Source organism: Natrix helvetica (genome assembly GCF_964273705.1).
Source record: "Natrix helvetica genome assembly, chromosome: 11".
In the NCBI taxonomy this organism is placed as follows: Eukaryota; Metazoa; Chordata; class Lepidosauria; order Squamata; family Natricidae; genus Natrix; species Natrix helvetica.
The window spans coordinates 17,649,149-17,667,592 of record NC_138562.1 but is presented as its reverse complement, the minus strand read 5'-3'; the positions used below and the strand labels follow the sequence as shown (position 1 = coordinate 17,667,592).

The following is an 18,444-nucleotide window of genomic DNA, read 5'->3' as shown; positions in this document are numbered from 1 at the left end:
TGCACCTGTACTTTCCCCCTATTTGTAAGTTGCTCAAAGGTCTCTGTGGAAACCAACAAACCAAACTAGATAGTCCTTTTATCTGATCCAATCTAGCTCTCCCTACATGGTGGAGCCAGCTAATTCTTGAAGCGGGGCTAAATTTAAGCTGGTAAGTAATAGCAAAAAGCAATGGTATAAAAATACCATTGGCTGCTTTAAAAATCGGAGACATTTTTAAATGGACTATATTAGTAAGAGGGGCAGTGAGTCCTCCTGGATAAAGTCAGGAAAAATTATTTCAAAAGTTATTTTCCAACATAAAAGGCAGTCTAGAAAGGCATCTGAATTCACTTGGCTTCTGATGTCAAAACTTGTCGACATTAATTCCATGGGGGTTTGAAATCCTGTCCTTTCCACAAAAAAGCACCGGGAGAGAAAGGATGCAAGAGGATTTTTTGTGAAGAAATTCCTAAAAATTGTCCAGATCAGCTGCATAACATTTTTTAGACCTAAAACTCATTTTAATTATTCGGGACAAGTGATGATTAATTAAACCATGTCTTAACATGTATAGTCTCTTGGAGGGACAAGGCATTTATCCCACGAATGTATCTGATTAAAACAGAGTTTTGTTGTCTTTGAAATTGACTCACATTCAATCATGATTTTCCATCTCTATAAGTTAAATCCTCTAAATCATTATTAGCCCATCATCTCTCAGAGTTAAGTCTATTGCTTGCTACTTTCTTATAATTCTGGTGTTTTGTAAATTATTGCTTTGTTGATATGGTGAATCCTTATTAAATGCAACTCTTCAGGAAATTATTTCGTAACAGCTTCGTTATGGATTCTGGTTAAACGGGCATTAAGTTTAAAGAGACTGCAATTAAGCATTTTCCTTCATTAAACACCGCAAAAACAATTTTTGCCTCCCGTTAACAGCTTGCAGATTGTATAAAAATTATATTTACGTTATTTTTCCCTTCCTCAGTTTCTGGCTAGAGTTTTCTTAGTTAATCCCACCATTTGAAATGACGTTATTTCCAAAATGAAATTTATTTGATTTCTATGGCTGCCCATCTCAGCAAACAACTCTGGACAGTTGACAAATATTCTCACATTATTTGTTTGGCATTATGGTTTCCTGCTTGCTTGTTTCAGGCTAGTGATTCGGGCAGCTACGGTCTGTTCTATTCTGACAACGCTTCCCTTTAGGACTAAGTGGATATAAGCAGTAAATCCAAACCGAATTTGAAATTAACTATTCTCATGATTATTAATGAACATCTCTCTTCTGGCAGCAAGAATTCAGCCAACGTAGCTACCCTGAGAGTTAACACAAAACACGAACACAAAAAAAACCCCAGATTATTTGGTTTTAATTCCTTTGGGAACCTCTTTGTAGAAATAAAAATTTGAAAGGAGGGGAAAAAATACAGAGATTCAGTCTTGAAAATACGGCTTTGTTAAGAAGGGAGCCATCCTGGGGCACAAGAGATGGCTGCCAGACAGACATGGTGTGGTTTGCAGCTGCTTCCCTTTACAGGCCCAGCTTGGTCCTTCTCCAATGACGCCTTTTGGAATTGTACCTGGAACAAAAGAAGCACAATTAGTAAGCGAGACACAGCTCGGTGCGTCTAACCGACTAAAACCTGAATTGCAAGAAGCCAACAGCAAGCAGCTAAACTAGGGGCTTTAATCTGGAGGGTCTCCTTTAGAAAGCAGAGGGAGAATAGTTTTCCCACGTCAAGTTGTAAACCCCTTTCCTCATTTAAATGCACACAACCACCACCCCCTTCTTGGGTTCATTTTCCAACACAATCTGCTTTTATAAATGGCCTTATGAAATGGAAGCACAGGGACAGAGCCCATTGCAAGGTCTGGCATTCCAAAAGGTCCCCTATCCCCTAAAAAAATTAAGCCCACAATTAAAGCATTAATAGAGGGGATGTTACTAGGCAATCACCCAACTTGAGTTGACCAGATCAGCTAATCAGTCTTTTAGATTAAAATTCAGTGATTTATCCAAACAGATTGATCCAGATGATTGCTTTAAAAAAAAACACATCTATATACTAATTTCCTTTAGTAGTGAAGATGCACATTTATACAGTTACCTCCTCCAACAATTCTTTTTTTCAACATGTAGATTTTTTCAAAATTTGTGCTGTATTATCTACAAACTTTGTTGGAGCGGCGCTGACAGATAAAGCAATCACTAAATATAAATTCCCACAGATTACATCACAGAACCTTTCTTAGATGTTACTCCAAAAGTTACATTTGAGAGGAGATGAAAACTGTTTTGTGTTTTCCTCATAACGCTTGTCACTGCTAAAAGGAGGTTAATTTCACCAGGATGGAGGAGAAATCAAATCCTATGTAACAGAATTGCTCTCAGCAGGATTATGGCAGTGTTCCCATATAAAGGAACCCTGCAATTGCCACCTGCTTCAATTAATTTTCCTTTTAAAAAAAAATAGAATTTCCTTTTAAGAAAGTAATCTTCACTCATGTGTCCCGGGAACAGATTTCAAAACTTCAGGGCCGGAGAGAAAATAAATACTGGATGAACACAAATGTCAAAATGTGTTTCGTTTTGCACAGAGAAGGGTATTTAGGTGTAAAGAAGCAGAAGGATGAGAAGAGTGTGGCAAGGAAAACAGAACAGATGATGAAATGGGGGAAAAATAGATAAGAGGATTTGTTAGAAAGTCGTTTGATACTTGGAGGCATATGCAGCATAATACAGTCAATAGGTAAAGGTTCCCCTCACACATATGTGCTAGTCGTTCCCGACTCTAGGGGGCGGTGCTCATCTCCGTTTCAAAGCCGAAGAGCCAGCGCTGTCCAAAGACGTCTCTGTGGTCATGTGGCCAGCATGACTAAACGCCGAAGGCGCACAGAACGCTGTTACCTTCCCACCAAAGGTGGTTCCTATTTTTCCTCTTGCATTTTTTACCTGCTTTTGAACTGCTCGGTTGGCAGAAGCTGGACAAATAACGGGAGCTCACTCCGTTACGCAGTGCTAGGGATTCGAACCGTCGACCTTTCTGATCGACGAGCTCAGCATCTTAGCCACCGCGCCCCTTTATAATGTAGTTAGGCCAGTTGTAAACTTGGGCTCAGGCAAAGTCAGCTTAATGTTATTATTTGTAGCAGAATTGGTCAAATAGAATTCGTTAAATTTGTCACATAATTAATATTTGGGGGACAACGAACCACCTGAAGGTTCATGAAGGGGCTGAAGAGTTGTTGGGGGACGGGAGGCTGATTTAAAAGAAGGATGCACCCGAGCTCCAGTCCAGTTTTCTTCCAAAATATAAAAATCCCAACGAAATCACTGGTGGGCTCTGACAGTAGGCAGGCAACTATAAAAGGGATGTGAAGTCTGCCCTCGCGAGAGCTTTACCTTATCTTATTGCCCGTTTTCATGCGAATCCACTGTGGAATGGGTCGGTTCTGCTTCTGCTTCTTAGCGAGGAACCGCTTGATTTTGAAAGTCTTGTGGGACGACTGGAGATCGGGAAGAGAAGGAACAACGAATACAATTTAAGCGGCGGCCAAGATAAATGTTCAAAAATATTAACAGAGGCTTCCAACAATGTCTGATTGCCTTGGGAGGTGATGGATTCTGGTTTTTTTTTGTGGGTGCAAATGAAGGGGATTCCTCTATTGGGCAAGGAAGTGGATCTCCAAGATCTCTTTCCAACTCATCATCTTCTTTTAACAACCTCACAATCCCTTGCGGGGTAGTCTAGGCAACTGAATGGAGCTGAGTGTTGACTGGCCAGATGCCCTTCCTGTCGCCAATGCAGAGTTATATTCAGCAGATATATTCTATCCTTTTCCAACTCATGATCCTGTGAATTGCTGGCCCACTTCGGAGCAAAACCTATTTAGGTGCAGCCCATCTAACTGGCGGCTACGTGGCTGGATTATGCACAACAGTGAGTAGAACTAGATTCCCAGCTGAAAGAGGAAAGTAAACTGGGCAAACAGGTTTCCCCCACAGGGAAGTCTGGTCTCCCTCCATACACACTGAAACATCAAAGAAGCAGCAAAACAAAACTTTGTTCAGGTTTTTATTATTTCTGTGAACTGACCAGAGTTGAGAGTGGGCCGTACACACAGAAGATACGTAAACCAACGAATAAACAAATTACCTCCGAGTCACTTAGAAATATAAATTCGAATTTATATTTCTAATTGCCATTTACTTAATGGTTACTCCAGCCTTTTAAAAGTGCCAACATTATTAGTAAAGGGGGCATGCCTAAGAGCGCTAATATACCTATCGTCCCTGTCATTGTAATTTTTTTTCTTTTATTCTTGTTCTCGTTTTCGTTTGACAAATTCTAATAAATAAATAAATGAAATAATTGCTTGGCACTGAAATGTGCCACACAAACAAACCTCACCACTGCATTTCACAGCAACATGAAAACGCCAAGCCTAACCTTACGTATACACAAGTTGCAGGTGGCAACAGAAAAGGGATTCCACACTTTTGCAAGACGATATTGATATTGATCTTTTAACCCCCTTTTTAAATACTTCACTAGAGGAACATACCTAATGCGCCTGCCTGCGCGCCCATTTTTTCTCCACAACAACCCTGTGAGGTGGGTTGGAGAGAGAGAGAGGGAGGGAGGGAGAGGTACTGACCTCAAATCACCCAGTTTTCATAGCTAAAGGACGACTAGAACTCATAGCCAGAAGGTAGTCAGAATAGAGTTGGGAGGGACCTTGGAGGTCTTCTAGTCGAACCCAATTGGACTCCCAAATCCAATCAGTTTAGATTGTTTATCTGAGAACTCAGAACCTTTTTAGGCAAAACTCAATGTCTTTTTCTAAGCGTCACACTTGGCAAATAGAAGACTAGTGGACTTCAATTCCCAGAATTCCCCAGCCAGCAATTAATCTATTCTGGGAGTCCTCAAATCATAAAAGTTGCCAAGTTTGGACAAACACCCTCCCCCCCCCATTTCTAACCCAGCACCATCCCTGCGACACCAAACTGGCTCTTTATACGTAAAATTGGGTCGGGGGGGCGGAATCCAGCCAACCTTTACCCGGATCTATTAAATCCCATCCAGTCCTTTCTTTTAATGCGCTTCGAATCGCCTTTTCCACCGAGAAGAGCAACTCTATGGTTAAAGAGAGGCCTACAAACAAGTCCCCCATTCAAGCGGCGGGTGGCGGGCAGGCCCTAACCGGACAGCCCCCTCCCCCCCAAACTTTTATCCACGGTTCCCAATTTCCGAAATCGAACTGGGGGCTTTTCGCGGGAGGCCCTCCGGAAGAACCGGCCCGGGGAAACGGGTTCCCAAACAACTCCCCGAAGGAGGATTGCGACGGATAGACTCACCATCGTCCAACGCGGCCACTGGCTATACAACGGCAGCAAACGAAGAGAAAGGCAAAGGGAAGCGGCGCGTGGGATGTCGGGAAAAAGCAGTCGAGGGGGTTTCCTGTGAAGGTTAGAAAGTCGACTCGGTGGCGACAGCGCCGCCCGCCCGGCGTCTCCAGGTGGTATTGCAAGATTTTCACGCACTTAAGGCCGCGAAGGTCAAAAACGGTTTACTGCAGGATTTTTTAAAAAACAAATAATAATAGTAAAAAAACGTATTGTATTGAGGTGGGATCCTGGCGTGTTCATGGATTTTTGTTTTATTTTATTCAGTGTGCCTGCTGCCAGTTTGGATGTGCTCCTCAGGTGTATTTGCAACCATGCAGTAATTCATTGGTTTCTGACTTTGCAAATTGAAGGTTTTGCAGGCTGATTCCTTAAATTCCCCAGGGATTTTGTTTATGTACCATATTTATATTTTATGATCAAAGGCATGCGATTAAACCTTAATGGTGAATTAAGCCTTTTTTTTTTTTGTTGGCCTGACAATTAGGCAGACAATGGCTTTGAAGTAGGTCTCTGCTTGAGCAAGATTTTGCTGTTTCTGTTCTCTTCTTAATTCCCATTATTATTATTTTTTAAAGGATCATTTCTCATTTATTCCCAAGTGTGCTTTGGCTGTAACAGCCACATAAATGCTGCCTGGAGATCCAACGGATTTGAAGGTCATTTGCTGGAGAAAGCTGCTAGCTTTCTCTCAAGCAACCAAACGATCTTTAAAAGATTTTTAAAAATACTTTTATTTATTTTGGGGTTTGTAAAATAATTCTGAGCTGGCAATCCTGTTCTATGTCAAGTCTGATGGAATATACAACCACATATTTTCCAAGGAGAAGCTCCCCCCCCCTCCACCATTTAATTCCTGATACTGCCTGTTAAAAGCATTCAGCGCCAGCCAAAGTGGATAATAATCTTAGGCAAGGTGGATCAAGGGATCGGGGGTAACCATTTTAAACACAGAAACTGTCTTTTTTGTACAAAGACTAAAAATACAGGGTGGGAGCAGTGATCTCCAGTGGATGGAAGAAGGAAAAGGGGCAAATGGACAATACAAAATGTGTTTCTTTTGCGTGGATTAGTGAATAAAAAGACAATAGGTAGCCACAATTACATCTCTCTCTCTCTCTCTCCCCAGCAAGATGTATGAAACATTCTGCCCAGTGAGGCCTAATACCAATAGTCCTTGGTTAACAACCACTCATTTAGTGACTGTTTGAAGTTACAACAAGGTTGAGCCAGTGGTATGGCAGTTCTCGAAGGTCTGGACATCCCACTCACCCACCCAGTCATGTGATTACAATGGGGCTAGGGTCATCACCTTAGAACCGAGGACATGACATTAGACCTTGGGGTCTTGGCCTTTGGGTGGGATGGTTTGACCCTTGGTTGACCTTTGGACCTAGGATTCTTGACTTTTTGACTTGGGGTCTTGACTTTGTAGATGGGCCAAGGGGTTTGTGGTAACTGTTTTCAAAACAAATGGGTCTTTTCTATGCCAAGTGTAAAAATTATGAGACGGGAACAATGACTTCTAGCGGGTGGAAGAAACAAAACACCAAGTTAGTAAGTTGAAAAATGCCATCAGCCGACAGCGAGGCATTTTTTCGTATGCACCATCCTTGGTGAAAATGATCATTTTCCTTTCACCAACCATTTCCAGAGAAAAACAGACTGTACTTTGCAACTAACAAGGACATACTTACTTCAATGTTGCAGCTACTAAGATTGTTGGACGACAAGGGACAAAAACAGCCAGGGAAGTGAGTGAAGCCTGGGAAACTGGCCCCTGGTCAGTCAACAGGCGTGCTGATATACCACCAGCCTATCAAGTACTTAGGAGCCGAGGACTTGGCAGCGCGAGGAAAACGACAGCCAATCACCAGCCATCCGCACACCAATCAGCCAATAGGAAGCCACCACATAAATACGAAGCCTGGAATAGCCCAAAGCACACATTCCTGAGGATGGGCTCCAGTCCAAAAGCTTAGAAGACTTAAAGTTCTGATCCAGACCGTAACATTATGCTGGGACGCATATATGCACCTTCTATGTTTGACTGTACTTTCCCCAAGTCATGACATACAAAACGATACTTTAAAACATGTATAAATGGACAGGGTTTTATTAAATATAAAATGACTGTGTTGGATTAGCATAAAGGAAAACCCCTGTCTGTTGCTAGGAGCTCTTCCTCAGTTTCCCTCCGTCCATCCCGTTCTACCCAGATTCTCTGCAGAGCCAGGAAAAGCAATCCGAGAGAGACGGACGGGGAAAAGCCGGGATGGCTGCCTTACTGCACTGAAGAAGAAAGTCCTGAACCGGAAAAAAACGTTTTCTTAGGTGCCGTTCAGAAAAGGGAAGGGTAAATTAAAGATGGGTAGGGCTGCCTTTAAAACAAAAAGCTGTATATTATTATTATTATTATTTTTAAAAATCCGTGTCTAATTGTCAGCGCTTTCGAAGCACAGCAAACGCAAAGTTACCCTCGGGGGGAAAAAACATAGTTTTTGTTAGAAGCGCAAAAAGAAAAAAAAAGATCGGCTCTCTCCCGCGACTTAACGTTTATGACGTTTTTGCTCCCGCTGCAGTCAATCATGCGGAATTCTGGGACGGCCGTGATCCAACCTTAATTAAACCCTGGTGCGGATCCCAAGGACTGGATCTGAAGGGCAAAACACTGTTTTGGTGGCTTTTATTATTTCAAAGACAGCGCTTGGTACTGGGCTGCGGGGAGCCCACCGTCCTTTTCTGAGGCTACTGCTGCTGCTGCTGCTGCGGTCTCTTAATGGTGAATGCGTCGGCCAAACGCAAGGTTGGGTTTTGACTCTGCACATGGCTTGGAAACCAGATACGTCCCAAAGCATAGTTTTCTCTCCTCCTTCCTCCTCCTCCTCCTCTTCCCCAAGGCACTTCTGGACTGTACAGTTCCTCCTCTTTGGCTGCTAGTTTCGTGAGTGCAGGTGAGGCCGTCACACTTCTTCTTTCAAGTTACTAGCCTCAAGCTCTGGATTTTTATCTGCTCCTTGGTCGCATGACTTGGGAGAGCTTTCGTCGTACGCGGATAAACGGCTTCGGCTCCGGGCTCCGGGTTGGTAGAGCTGCATGGCTGGTCGGTCCTGAAACGACAAGAACGTTGGACCAGATGGTTTGCTTCCAGCTAGCTGGGGAATTCTGGGAATTGAAGTCTACAAGTCCTAAAGTGGATGAGTTTGGAGACCCTGCTCTATTCTTTCCCTTATTCCCGCAAATGAGATAATGGAGACTTTTCACTTTCTCCATGTTAGGCATCCTCGTTACCCCGCTGGACCTTAGTCCTCCTTCTTAAGAAAGGCAGGATGAGGAAGGGGTGACTCTGAGCAAGCCTTCGCCGCCCCCCCTCCCAGCCAAGTGGGGCTGGGGTCCCCAGCAGCTGAGGGGGTCGATTGACCCAACCCCCCCTTTAATCTGTGATTCCCAGAGGAGGGAGCGATGCCAACCTTCGGAGTGGGGAGGGGCGGCAACCTTTCCTCCTTTGGAGGCTTCTGGGCAGCCTCCTGAGACAGGCGGCTAAAGAAATTGAATAAATACCATATTTTTCAGAGTATAAGATGCTTCAAAGTATAAGACACACCTAGCTTTTGGGGAGGAAAACGGGGGGGGGGGGGGGAAATCTGCCTCCGCCTCCCAGCAATTTGCCTCCTTGCAGCAAACAGCCAGTTTCAGTTTCAGCACAGCCTGATTAGCACAAGGAGAAAAAAATCTGCCTCTGCCTCCTTGCAGTGGCGGAAAATGGGGCGCTTGGAGGCAGCAATAGGCAATGGCAATCCCTGCAGCCTGAAACAGCTGATGGTCGGGAGCCGATCCAACCGACAATCAGCTGCTTATGCTAATCAGGCTGTGCTGAAGCTGAAACAGGCCGTTTGCTGCCAGGAGGCAAATTGCTGGGAGGCAGAGGCCAAAGGGTGGGGACTAGCAGGAGGGTGAGGCTACATTCGGTGTATAAGACGCACCCAAATGTTCACCCTTTTTTAGGTGTGTTTGTGTGTGTCTTATACTCCAAAAATATGGTACTTTAAAAAAAACCTAGGAAAAGCACCTTGTTCCGAATCCGGTCTTTCTTGGCCAAATCGTCCCTTTTGTCCTCCTTGGTCCCCTTCTCCGTTTTCTCTGGGTTGCCCACGTACTCCATGAAGTCGGCTCTTTTCCCTTTTTCTCGCAAGGAGTCGCGTTCCCTTTTCACGTCGTCCTCTTTCCTCCGGAACACTTTCTCTTTCTCGAAGCGTTCTTTCTGCCGCCGGCGGTCTTCCTCTTGGCGCCGGAGTTTATCCCGCTGAATTCTCTCGTAGTCTCTATCGCGGTCATATTCTCTCTCTCGATAGTCTTTCCCGCACTCGTCTTCGAATCTGAACGCAAAGACATAGAGGATTAAGAGGGACAGCCTCCTCCTCGTTTGTTCGTTGAACAGCCTGTATTTTGAACGCAATTCCCAATGGAATATTTCTTTTTAATTTATTTTTTTAAAAGGGGGCTTGCAACAGATTCCTTGATCGTGTATATGAATAACACAAAAAGACATTAGAAATTGAAAGTTCAGCGTAGATGTCAGGGTTCCGATAAATGCCCCAACTAACTCATGAACCTCGAACCAAGTTTCAAAAGAAATCCAGTTATTTAGTAGGAGCAACATGTCAGCAGTACTGAAGTGAAGTCAGCTCTGCCTCACATAATTTACAGCCTAACTATGACCCTGTTTCCCCTTCCTCCCAGGGTGTGTCATAAATCACATTATCCAACAGGAGTACTTTTGTGGGCTGTAGAAAACATGCCTCTCCGGCTGGCTCTGGTAACCTGGGATACAGCCTTGAGAAAGGTATCCGTGGAATGTGCTTCTGATCGTGGCTGCTGAGCTGCTCAGTCAGTTCTCCCCCAACCCCTGCCTATGGCAACTCGAGAGCAGGCCAGGGATGCTTTATGAGTTGACAGTAGGTTTCCAAATTAAAGTACTGAAAACTGGTGTATGCTTATGTATTTCGTATCCAGAGTTCACATTTTGTAATTTATAGTTCACAGTGTTAACCCAAAGATGCTTTTTTTCAAGAGGCACCTGGACTTTCTTATTTTTTCTTTGAAGATGTTTCTTTTCTCATCCAAGAAGCTTCTTCAGCTCTGACTGGATGGTGGGGAATGGAAGGATTTATATTTATTGGGATAGCCACGACCTGTGTGACTGAGAATCTCCATAGACACTCTAAGTTAAATTGACATTCTTCAAAGTTACTTTGGTGAGGTAGATCAAATAGTGATTACATTTTAGTACAAACTCCATAAGGCAGGAGTGTTCAAACTTGAACATGGCTGGCTGGGGAATTCTGGGAGTTGAAGTCCACAAGTCTTAAAGTTCCCAAGTTTGGACATCCCTACCATAAGGTGAACTTTGGAGGGGAGGGAGGGGGGAGCCACCAAAATAACCATGATGGTCTGAGAAACGAGGATACGTACTGCAGTGGGTAGATGGTTTTTTTGGTCTTTTCCTCTTTAGCTTCACCATCAGAACGCTTGGCTGGCACGCTGCCAATTGGGCTGGCGATCTTGTCTTCCCTCAGATTCTCTTTCTCCAGTCTCTTGGCCTTTTCCTTTTTTTCAAAATCTCTCTCATCCCTTTCTGGCTTCTTAAGTAGCTAGGAAAAAAACAAATTTAGTCCTCCTTACTAGATGGATTTTCTATGCTAAGGTAGGCTAGCAATTTGACCAACTACTGACAGGATTAAATATAACATGAACATCAATTATTTCCATAATAGACTGTTCTTCCTCACGGACATATGTGAGGTCTTAAAACAACAAATGTAATTCTTACATTTTTCCCCTCTGGTCAAAGCAGTGTGAGGGGGTTTAAGGCTTTGATTGAGCCCCTTCATACTCATCTTCTAAATTAGTTATGTCCACAAGGAAATGGCTGGACGTATACACAGTGCTAAATTACGGCTTCCTTAATCCTTGTTTTTGTAAAATCAGCTAGAAAGACTGGCTAACGGATCGCGTTAAGCCAAAACTCAACAGACCACACTAAAATTTAGCACTGGGTGCCAACCTAGTTGCTATAATCAAGAGTGGATCCTACTCTAAATAAAAAATATGTCAGATAGTGCTCTGCTCTATGTGGTACAGACATCTTAATGACATTTCCATATCTATGAATTACGAAGGACCTAAATGTAACGGTTACAGGAACTGGGCCAGGCTAATCTAGTGAAGAGAAGGACCAGGAGAGACATGATAGCAGTCTTCCAATATTTGAGGGGCTGCCACAGGGAGGAGGGGGTCAAGCTATTCTCCAAGGCATCTGAAGGCCAGAGAAGGAATAATGGATGGAAAGTGATTAAGGAGAGATTCAACCTAAAAACAAGGAGGAATTTTCTGAGTGAGAGCGATCAACCGATGGAACAGAAGTTGCCTTGGGAAGTTGTGGGAGATCCATCCCTGGAGGCTTTCAAGAAGAGATTGGGCTGTCATTTGTCGGGGATGGTGTAGGGTCTCCTGCTGGGGCGGGAGGTTGGACTAGATGACCTACAAGTTCCCTTCCAACTCTGTTAATCTTTATCTGTATAACACACCTTATGCCTTTTAACTTCAGATATTCTCCACTGAATTCCAGAGTGCTACTAAATTACATTGGATTAGCTATCATCTTCTACAGATATACACGAGGCACATGGTGCTCATAAGTTATTTATCCTACAGGAAAGAAGTTATACCTTAATCTTTGGTTCATCCTTTGATTTGTCCCTTTCCTTCTCTGGACACCTTTCCACTTTCTTTGTTTTTTCAGCTTCTTTTCGCTTTCTTCTTTCTTCTTCTTTCCACTTCCTTCTTTCTTCTTCCCTTTGTCTTTTCCTCTCTAGTTCCCGCCTCCGCCTTTCCTCTCGTTTCTCTTCTCTAAGCCTCTGCAAAGGAATCACAAAGTTAAATTCTTCCAAAACAAAAGCATCACCTAACTTGATTTCAATCGAAAGTATTTTGTTTCTAAAATAAGAAACATTATTAAGTTACAAAGTAAAGTACCTAAACACTCAAATAATTATCTTTCTTTAAAAACATACCCTGTTTTCCCAAAAATAAGACCTCCCTGGATAAGAAGCCCAATTGGGCGTTTGAGCGCATGCGCTCAAATAAGCCCTCCCCCCAAAATAAGCCCTTCCTTAAAATATTTAAACACATGCAGAGCCGGTCCCTGTCATTTCCTGGTAGGGGAAAAGGGGATTAAACCAGGACATGGGTAGGAAAGGTAATTTCAAAACATTTTTTTTGGGGGGGGGGGGGTGGATTTTCTATCCAAAGAAAACTTGAACATAACTCCCCAGAACAAGATTAGGAAGCTCAATATTATTAGTATTTACTCATGACTGAGTAAAGTTTGACGTTATTTCTTTAAATACACGTACACACTGAGCAATAGATCATAAAGAAGTTATAACGAAGGAATTATCATTACCTGCTTATTCTTCAGGAAGTTCAACAGAGGAGTTGTCTTTTTGGCTAAAGAGTTAAGAAAAAGGAAGTGTTGGTGTTTGTATTTTTAAAAGGCATCAACTGAAATTACTGCAAGAATATTATCAAAATGAATACATGTAAGGCATCTGTCTCTATAATGTGGCTGCAAAGAGGATTTTAGAAACTTTATTTTCCATATGAGATAAACTGCCACTAATGTGAGGCGAAGAGCGGTTATAGATGCGTTAAATATGTTAAGAACATACCTATTAATTCTTTATTTCTTGCCTCTATTTCTTCTAATAAAGTCTCGGGAGTAGATGTGAATTTTTCATCATCAGCACTGTAGCTTTCTAAAAACTTCTTATATTCTGGATCTAAGGAACGACCATCACATACAGATTATAAATACACGTTTTTTGTTTTTTTTTAAATGAACATTATAAAGCCCGCGATAATAGCCAGCCTGCAGTGGTGTTAGATATATGACCTCTATTATCTTTGGGTCCCACAATTTCATGTTCTATCATCCACGGCAACAATTTATGTGGCAAAGCTTCCATTACCACATTCATGTTCAATGATAAAATGTTCTTTTCCTGCTCACGCAGCAGACAATTCAGGAGGAGAATATTTATTTATTGGCTGGTTAAAGAAAGAGACTGAACGTGGCAGCACTTATCGCTACTAACCATCATCAATGGTTCCAGCTTTGGCATCCTTTTTCTTATTCTTCTTTTTGGCAGCTTTTTGAAACGGAGCAAATTCCACGATGGCGGGATATTCGAGACCTGTTTGTATGTATAAATAACTTTTTTTAAAAAAAAGAACTGCGTTAAGGAAGGGAAACAGTGGCTGTTCATTGCGTTGAACAGATTTCCAAAGCAGAGCGTGCGATTTGGAGAGAGATGCGCAGGTGTGGCCTTGGGAAGAAGGGCTGGCCCAGACAGCAGCTGCCTCGCGTAGGGCCAGGCCCGACACACCTTGCCAGCAATACTGTGCTTCCCCAAAAATAAGACAGGGTCAGTCTGATGATTTTTCAGGTGCAGGAGGTTCCTTAACCTCAGCCTGTGGCCCATGGATCAGCTGATCCAGAGAGGGCCAGGCGTTCTGTCTCTGTTTCTAGCACACACTTGCCAGCCCCAGCGTCACTGGGCCTACCGCTCTTTTTGCGGCCGCCACTAAGAGGTGAGACACGGTAGCTAGGGTTTACAGGAGTGGCCTCCGTGAGGCCGTTCTGCGTGGATGGCAGGAGCTTGTGCGGCACGTGGAGCATGTTCCCCCCTTCCTCCCCCAGGAAATGGCGGGGACCAGCTGCGCATGCGATTAAATATTTTAGGGGAGGGCTTATTTTAGCGCATTGGCTCAAAAGCCCAATTGGGCTTATTATCTGGGGAGGTCTTCTTTTCCAGGAAACTGGGTAGGAGAAAGATGATGGTGAAGGTCAGCTGGAGTGGGTGGGTGGGTGTGGCAGGGGCAGCTGAGCCTTTGTGCTGGGTTACTAGCTGCGGTGCAGGGCTTGAAATGGAAATCTTTTCCAAGGCCAGGGCTGGGTGTGGGGGTTGCTGGAGGAACGCCTTGGCTCTCTTCTTCAGTCCCAGCAATGCTAGCTCTGCCTCCACCAAGGATTGCCACTGTTCGGGGTGGCAAAAGAGCAGAAACGGGGGAGAGGCAGAGGAAGCGGAGATGTGTGCGAAATGCCGAGAGGCTGAATTTTGAACGCACGACCCTACGGGCGTTGCGCTTTGAGAACTGGGCATTAAGTAACCGTTCCTTCAGAACTGCTGTGACTCTGAATGGGTCGCTGTGCAAAATTGGCCGTGAATGGAAGGCTACAAAGTAAGTCGAAGAAAAGATGACTTCACACAAAACATTCCTTATGGTGTGAATGGCGTTGTCCACCATTCTCGTTCAACTGGCTGAAATGCATCGCGCGGAGCACGATGGCTTACATTCAGATGGGTAGGAGTTACGTTGGGCAAACTAACTTTAAACCACGGTACGTTTCCAATTATCTTATGATGCTTTCATGATATACAGGCCAGTGGTGAGATAATACAAATGCATACATTTATAATAGATGAGTGTTTGGGCTTACTGAATAAAATGCTTTTGAACAACAATGACTAGAACCTAACATAAATGATTTGTAAAGTAATTTTGGCTGCATGAAAAATGATAAATAAGCAAAATAAATAAATAAAATAAATAAAAAGGTAGCATGATTCTACAGGGCCAGTCAGTGGCTGCTGATGTGCCTCTCCCACCAGAATTTCTTCAAGATCTACGGTAAACCCTAAAATGTTTCTGATATTCAACTGCGTAACTATTGCCGGGTAAAATATTTCCACTATGCTAATTCTACTGTTTTAAGTTCAGAAAGCCTACGAGTACCATACAGTATGGATCTCAAAACAAAATTCCTGAACTGATGCCTTCATTTTTTATTTTATTTTTTATGTATCTGGATTGGCAAAGCCAGCCTGCTTGATCTACCTTTAAAACCAAAAGAAGCTAAAACAGAAATCCTGAGCAAGGAAATTGGGGCTCTTATTTGACTGTGTAAACTTCTCTATTAATCCCCCGAATCGTCCCCAAACAGATGGGATTGTAGGCTAGTCCAGATCCCTAATAAGAAGTTAGCACAACTTAAACCTCTTCCTAAAATCCATACTCCCTTGGGCAGCTTGTATGTTCCAAAGACTACAATTAATCCAAATTAGAACAGGCATTTTATACACCAAGCATCCAATTTTAGTTTACGCTGCAATTCTAAAATGACTTATTTGAAACCAAATCCGATACAATCGTTTCAGAAAAACTGTGCTGAGCACTGAGGTATTAATGATATCTATCGCAGTGTTGGCGAAACTTTTCGGCATTGAGTGCTGAAACGGGAGTGCACATGCGGGCGCATGCCGGAAACCGGAAGGGCATTTCACCTGTGCGTATGCGTGCACCTGGAAGCTCAGCTTCCCGGCATGCTCATGCGCGCCAGGGAGCTGCTCTTCCGGTTTCTGACATGTGCTTAGACCAGCTGGCCGGCGTGCATTTGCGTGCCAGAACCCAGAAGAGCAACAGGCAACGGCTGGCGTGCTCAGAGAGATGGCTCTGTGTGCCACTTCCGGCACGCATGCCGTAAGTTTGCCATCATGGTCCAAAGGGCTCTTCCCTGCTAATAAACCTCTACCATCTCAGATTAATCAGGTTGTGGATGTGTAACTGTGTACATTCTGAGCTACACGTTAAAAATCTTAACTCGGTTATGGCATGGAAGCAAATAGGTGGTTCCAGAATCACAGTATACTTATTGTACAAAAGTTTGCCAATATATATATGTATATATATATGAACAACAGATATGATAATTGTAGGCTTACTTGCCTTTGTGATCAATAAAAACATAACCATCAAAGCGATCCCTGAACAGAACTATGTCTTCTTGGTTTTTAAAGTTGATGTATGCTCTGGAAAACATGTGAGGATACAAACTGCAGAAGGACAAAAAATGGCAATGTTTAAGAAAACGTTGCTGGGTGGTGATTATAATTATACACAACACAGAAGGGTGTAAAAACTGAAAGACAGACGTGACATGCCGTTGTACGTGCAACACAGTCCAAAAGTTCCCCCCCCCTTTTTTTTTTACCTAGAGTCATTTGAAAAGAATTCAAAATAATCGTGGTCTGGCAGCGGCTGGAGATGTTCTTCAAGCTGTTCCTTGGTCAAGCTGGGAGGAAGGCGTCGAATCACTACCTTGAAGAAAAATGTTTCATCCTTTACAACAGGTGAAACATCAGAAAGCATTTTTTAAAAACGCAGCTTTTTGTAACAGAACAAATAAACACATTAAAGCGAACTATCAAGTAGTTTAATTAAAAAAATTATTTCCTCTCCCCTATTATTTATAATAAAAATTAACTTCAGATGCCAACGTGCCACTGAATGAAAATATTCATCCACAGAGGTGTTGTGTTCTTGGTTTTATTTAGAATGATACTGTGGAATCCTTCCTGGATCTAATAGCTTAATCTGTGTATATCCTAGGTATAACCCTTCCTTCTAGCACTGATGATGTTACATAGTCGGGTCATGAAACGTCTGCAAGAAAACCACCAAGCTCAGAGACCACCAAGGAGCCCCCAATGTTGACATCCTCGGCTCACTAAAAGTGGGTGCAGCTTGAAGCATCATCATAAATAGTTATACCATGTCAGGGGGGGGGGGGGGAGGAGAGAGAATTTGGGCTCCATGACAAACAAAGTAGAATAACAGTTGCTATTGTTATTATTATTGTTAGGGATGTGGTGGCTCAGTGGCTAAAAGCTTGTTGATCAGAAAAGTCAGCAGTTTGGTGGTTCGAATCCCTAGCACCGCGTAATGGAGTGAGCTCCCGGTGCTCATCTCCGTTTCAAAGCCAAAGAGCCAGCGCTGTTTGAAGACGTCTCCGTGGTCATGTGGCCGGCATGACTCAACGCCAAAGGCACACGGAACGCTGTTCCCTTCCCACCAAAGGTGGTTCCTATTTTTCTACTTGCATTTTTACGTGCTTTCGAACTGCTAGGTTGGCAGAAGCTGGGACAAGTAATGGGAGCTCACTGCGTTACGCGGCACTAGGGATTCGGACTGCCGACCTTTCTGATCGACAAGCTCAGCTTCTTAGCCACCCTGTCCCTCATCAATCAATATAATAACCAATAACCAATTTTGTTGTATACATGATGCACAATGACAATAAAGGCTATACTATGCTAATATTATCATTATTACATTGTTTATTATCAACATTATTACTTATCATCCTTATGACTATTATCACTTATTAATACTATTACTGCTGCTACTAATTATTATATTATTATCCACTTATCGTTATTATACAGGACAACATTATCAATTATCATTAATATCACTTATCATTATTATTAATAAGTAGGACAACAACCCTAACAACACAGCAGCCTCAGAGGTGCTACTCTTGCCAAGGAAAGAATATCTCGAAAATTTCCCCCTCCATCCATCGACATCAGCGAGCTGGGAGTGATGGGAGTTGTAGTCCTAGCCCCTCCCGCGGGGGTCCGGGTGGGGGTGGGCTCACGAATCTCTCCCCCCCTCCCCTCCAGGCCCGCAGGCGCACCTTACTGAGCGTCTCTTTCTTATCTTTGGGCCTCTCGAGGCGGTCAGGTTCCCCGCCCGCCTTGGCATCCGCTCCGGCCATGGCTGCTCCGAGGCCGGTGGGAGCGAGGGGCCCTCCGCGCGTCTCCTTCGGCCGGGCGTTCTCCTTGTCCTCCTTCATGGTAGTGGCCGCCGTGGGCAGTCGGGGCAGCGTTCGCGGGCCTCCCTGCCTCCTGGGCCGCGGAGTCGGCCCGCTCCTCTCGCGGGAAGAGCCGAAGGGAAGCCGCGACGCCACAGCGCCCTCCTCACAACCAGGCAGGCGGCGCGACTCCGCCAGGCCGCGCGTTGCCACGGCGACCGGCCAGGGCCGGCAGGGACTCCACTTCCCAGCATGCTTTGCGCCTCTTCGGGGCAGAGGAAGAAAAACAACCACCACCCTTCCTTTTACAGGGGTGTCAAAGTGG

General features: G+C 43.9%; 2 protein-coding genes across 3 annotated transcripts; both read right to left on the bottom strand.

Moving 5' to 3' along the window:
• Positions 1-1,344: 1,344 nt before the first annotated feature.
• Positions 1,345-5,496, bottom strand: RPL39 (ribosomal protein L39). The gene is made up of 3 exons (XM_081964304.1): positions 5,354-5,496; positions 3,395-3,498; positions 1,345-1,571 (listed from the first exon to the last, which is right to left on the bottom strand). The coding sequence occupies exons 1-3, from the start codon at positions 5,354-5,356 to the stop codon at positions 1,523-1,525; spliced, it is 156 nt and encodes a 51-aa protein (XP_081820430.1). The 5' UTR covers positions 5,357-5,496; the 3' UTR covers positions 1,345-1,522.
• A 2,005-nt stretch (positions 5,497-7,501) lies between these two features.
• UPF3B (UPF3B regulator of nonsense mediated mRNA decay) lies at positions 7,502-18,315 on the bottom strand. Of its 2 annotated transcripts, none has more exons than XM_081964257.1 (10): positions 18,003-18,315; positions 16,515-16,642; positions 16,250-16,356; positions 13,558-13,656; positions 13,132-13,242; positions 12,867-12,910; positions 12,130-12,318; positions 10,874-11,052; positions 9,471-9,777; positions 7,502-8,511 (listed from the first exon to the last, which is right to left on the bottom strand). In XM_081964257.1, exons 1-10 carry the CDS (start codon positions 18,159-18,161, stop codon positions 8,365-8,367), a joined length of 1,470 nt encoding a protein of 489 aa, XP_081820383.1. In that variant the 5' UTR covers positions 18,162-18,315; the 3' UTR covers positions 7,502-8,364. The 2 variants fall into 2 exon arrangements, with proteins under 2 accessions (XP_081820383.1, XP_081820384.1); XM_081964258.1 differs by having other exon boundaries at positions 16,515-16,621.
• Between the last annotated feature and the right edge of the window lie 129 nt (positions 18,316-18,444).

Bases quoted from the DNA above. Each gene is read 5' to 3' on its own strand.
- UPF3B (XM_081964257.1), bottom strand. From the start codon at position 18,161: ATGAAGGAGGACAAGGAGAACGCCCGGCCGAAGGAGACGCGCGGAGGG. The intron at 11,053-12,129 runs GTATAACTTCTT...TTTTTTTCCTAG, and splicing joins AGGATGAACCAAAGATTAAG to CTACTTAAGAAGCCAGAAAG. The intron at 8,512-9,470 runs GTGCTTTTCCTA...TTGTCGTTTCAG, and splicing joins AAGACCGGATTCGGAACAAG to GACCGACCAGCCATGCAGCT.
- RPL39 (XM_081964304.1), bottom strand. The intron at 1,572-3,394 runs GTAAAGCTCTCG...CTTTTGTTCCAG, and splicing joins AAAACGGGCAATAAGATAAG to GTACAATTCCAAAAGGCGTC.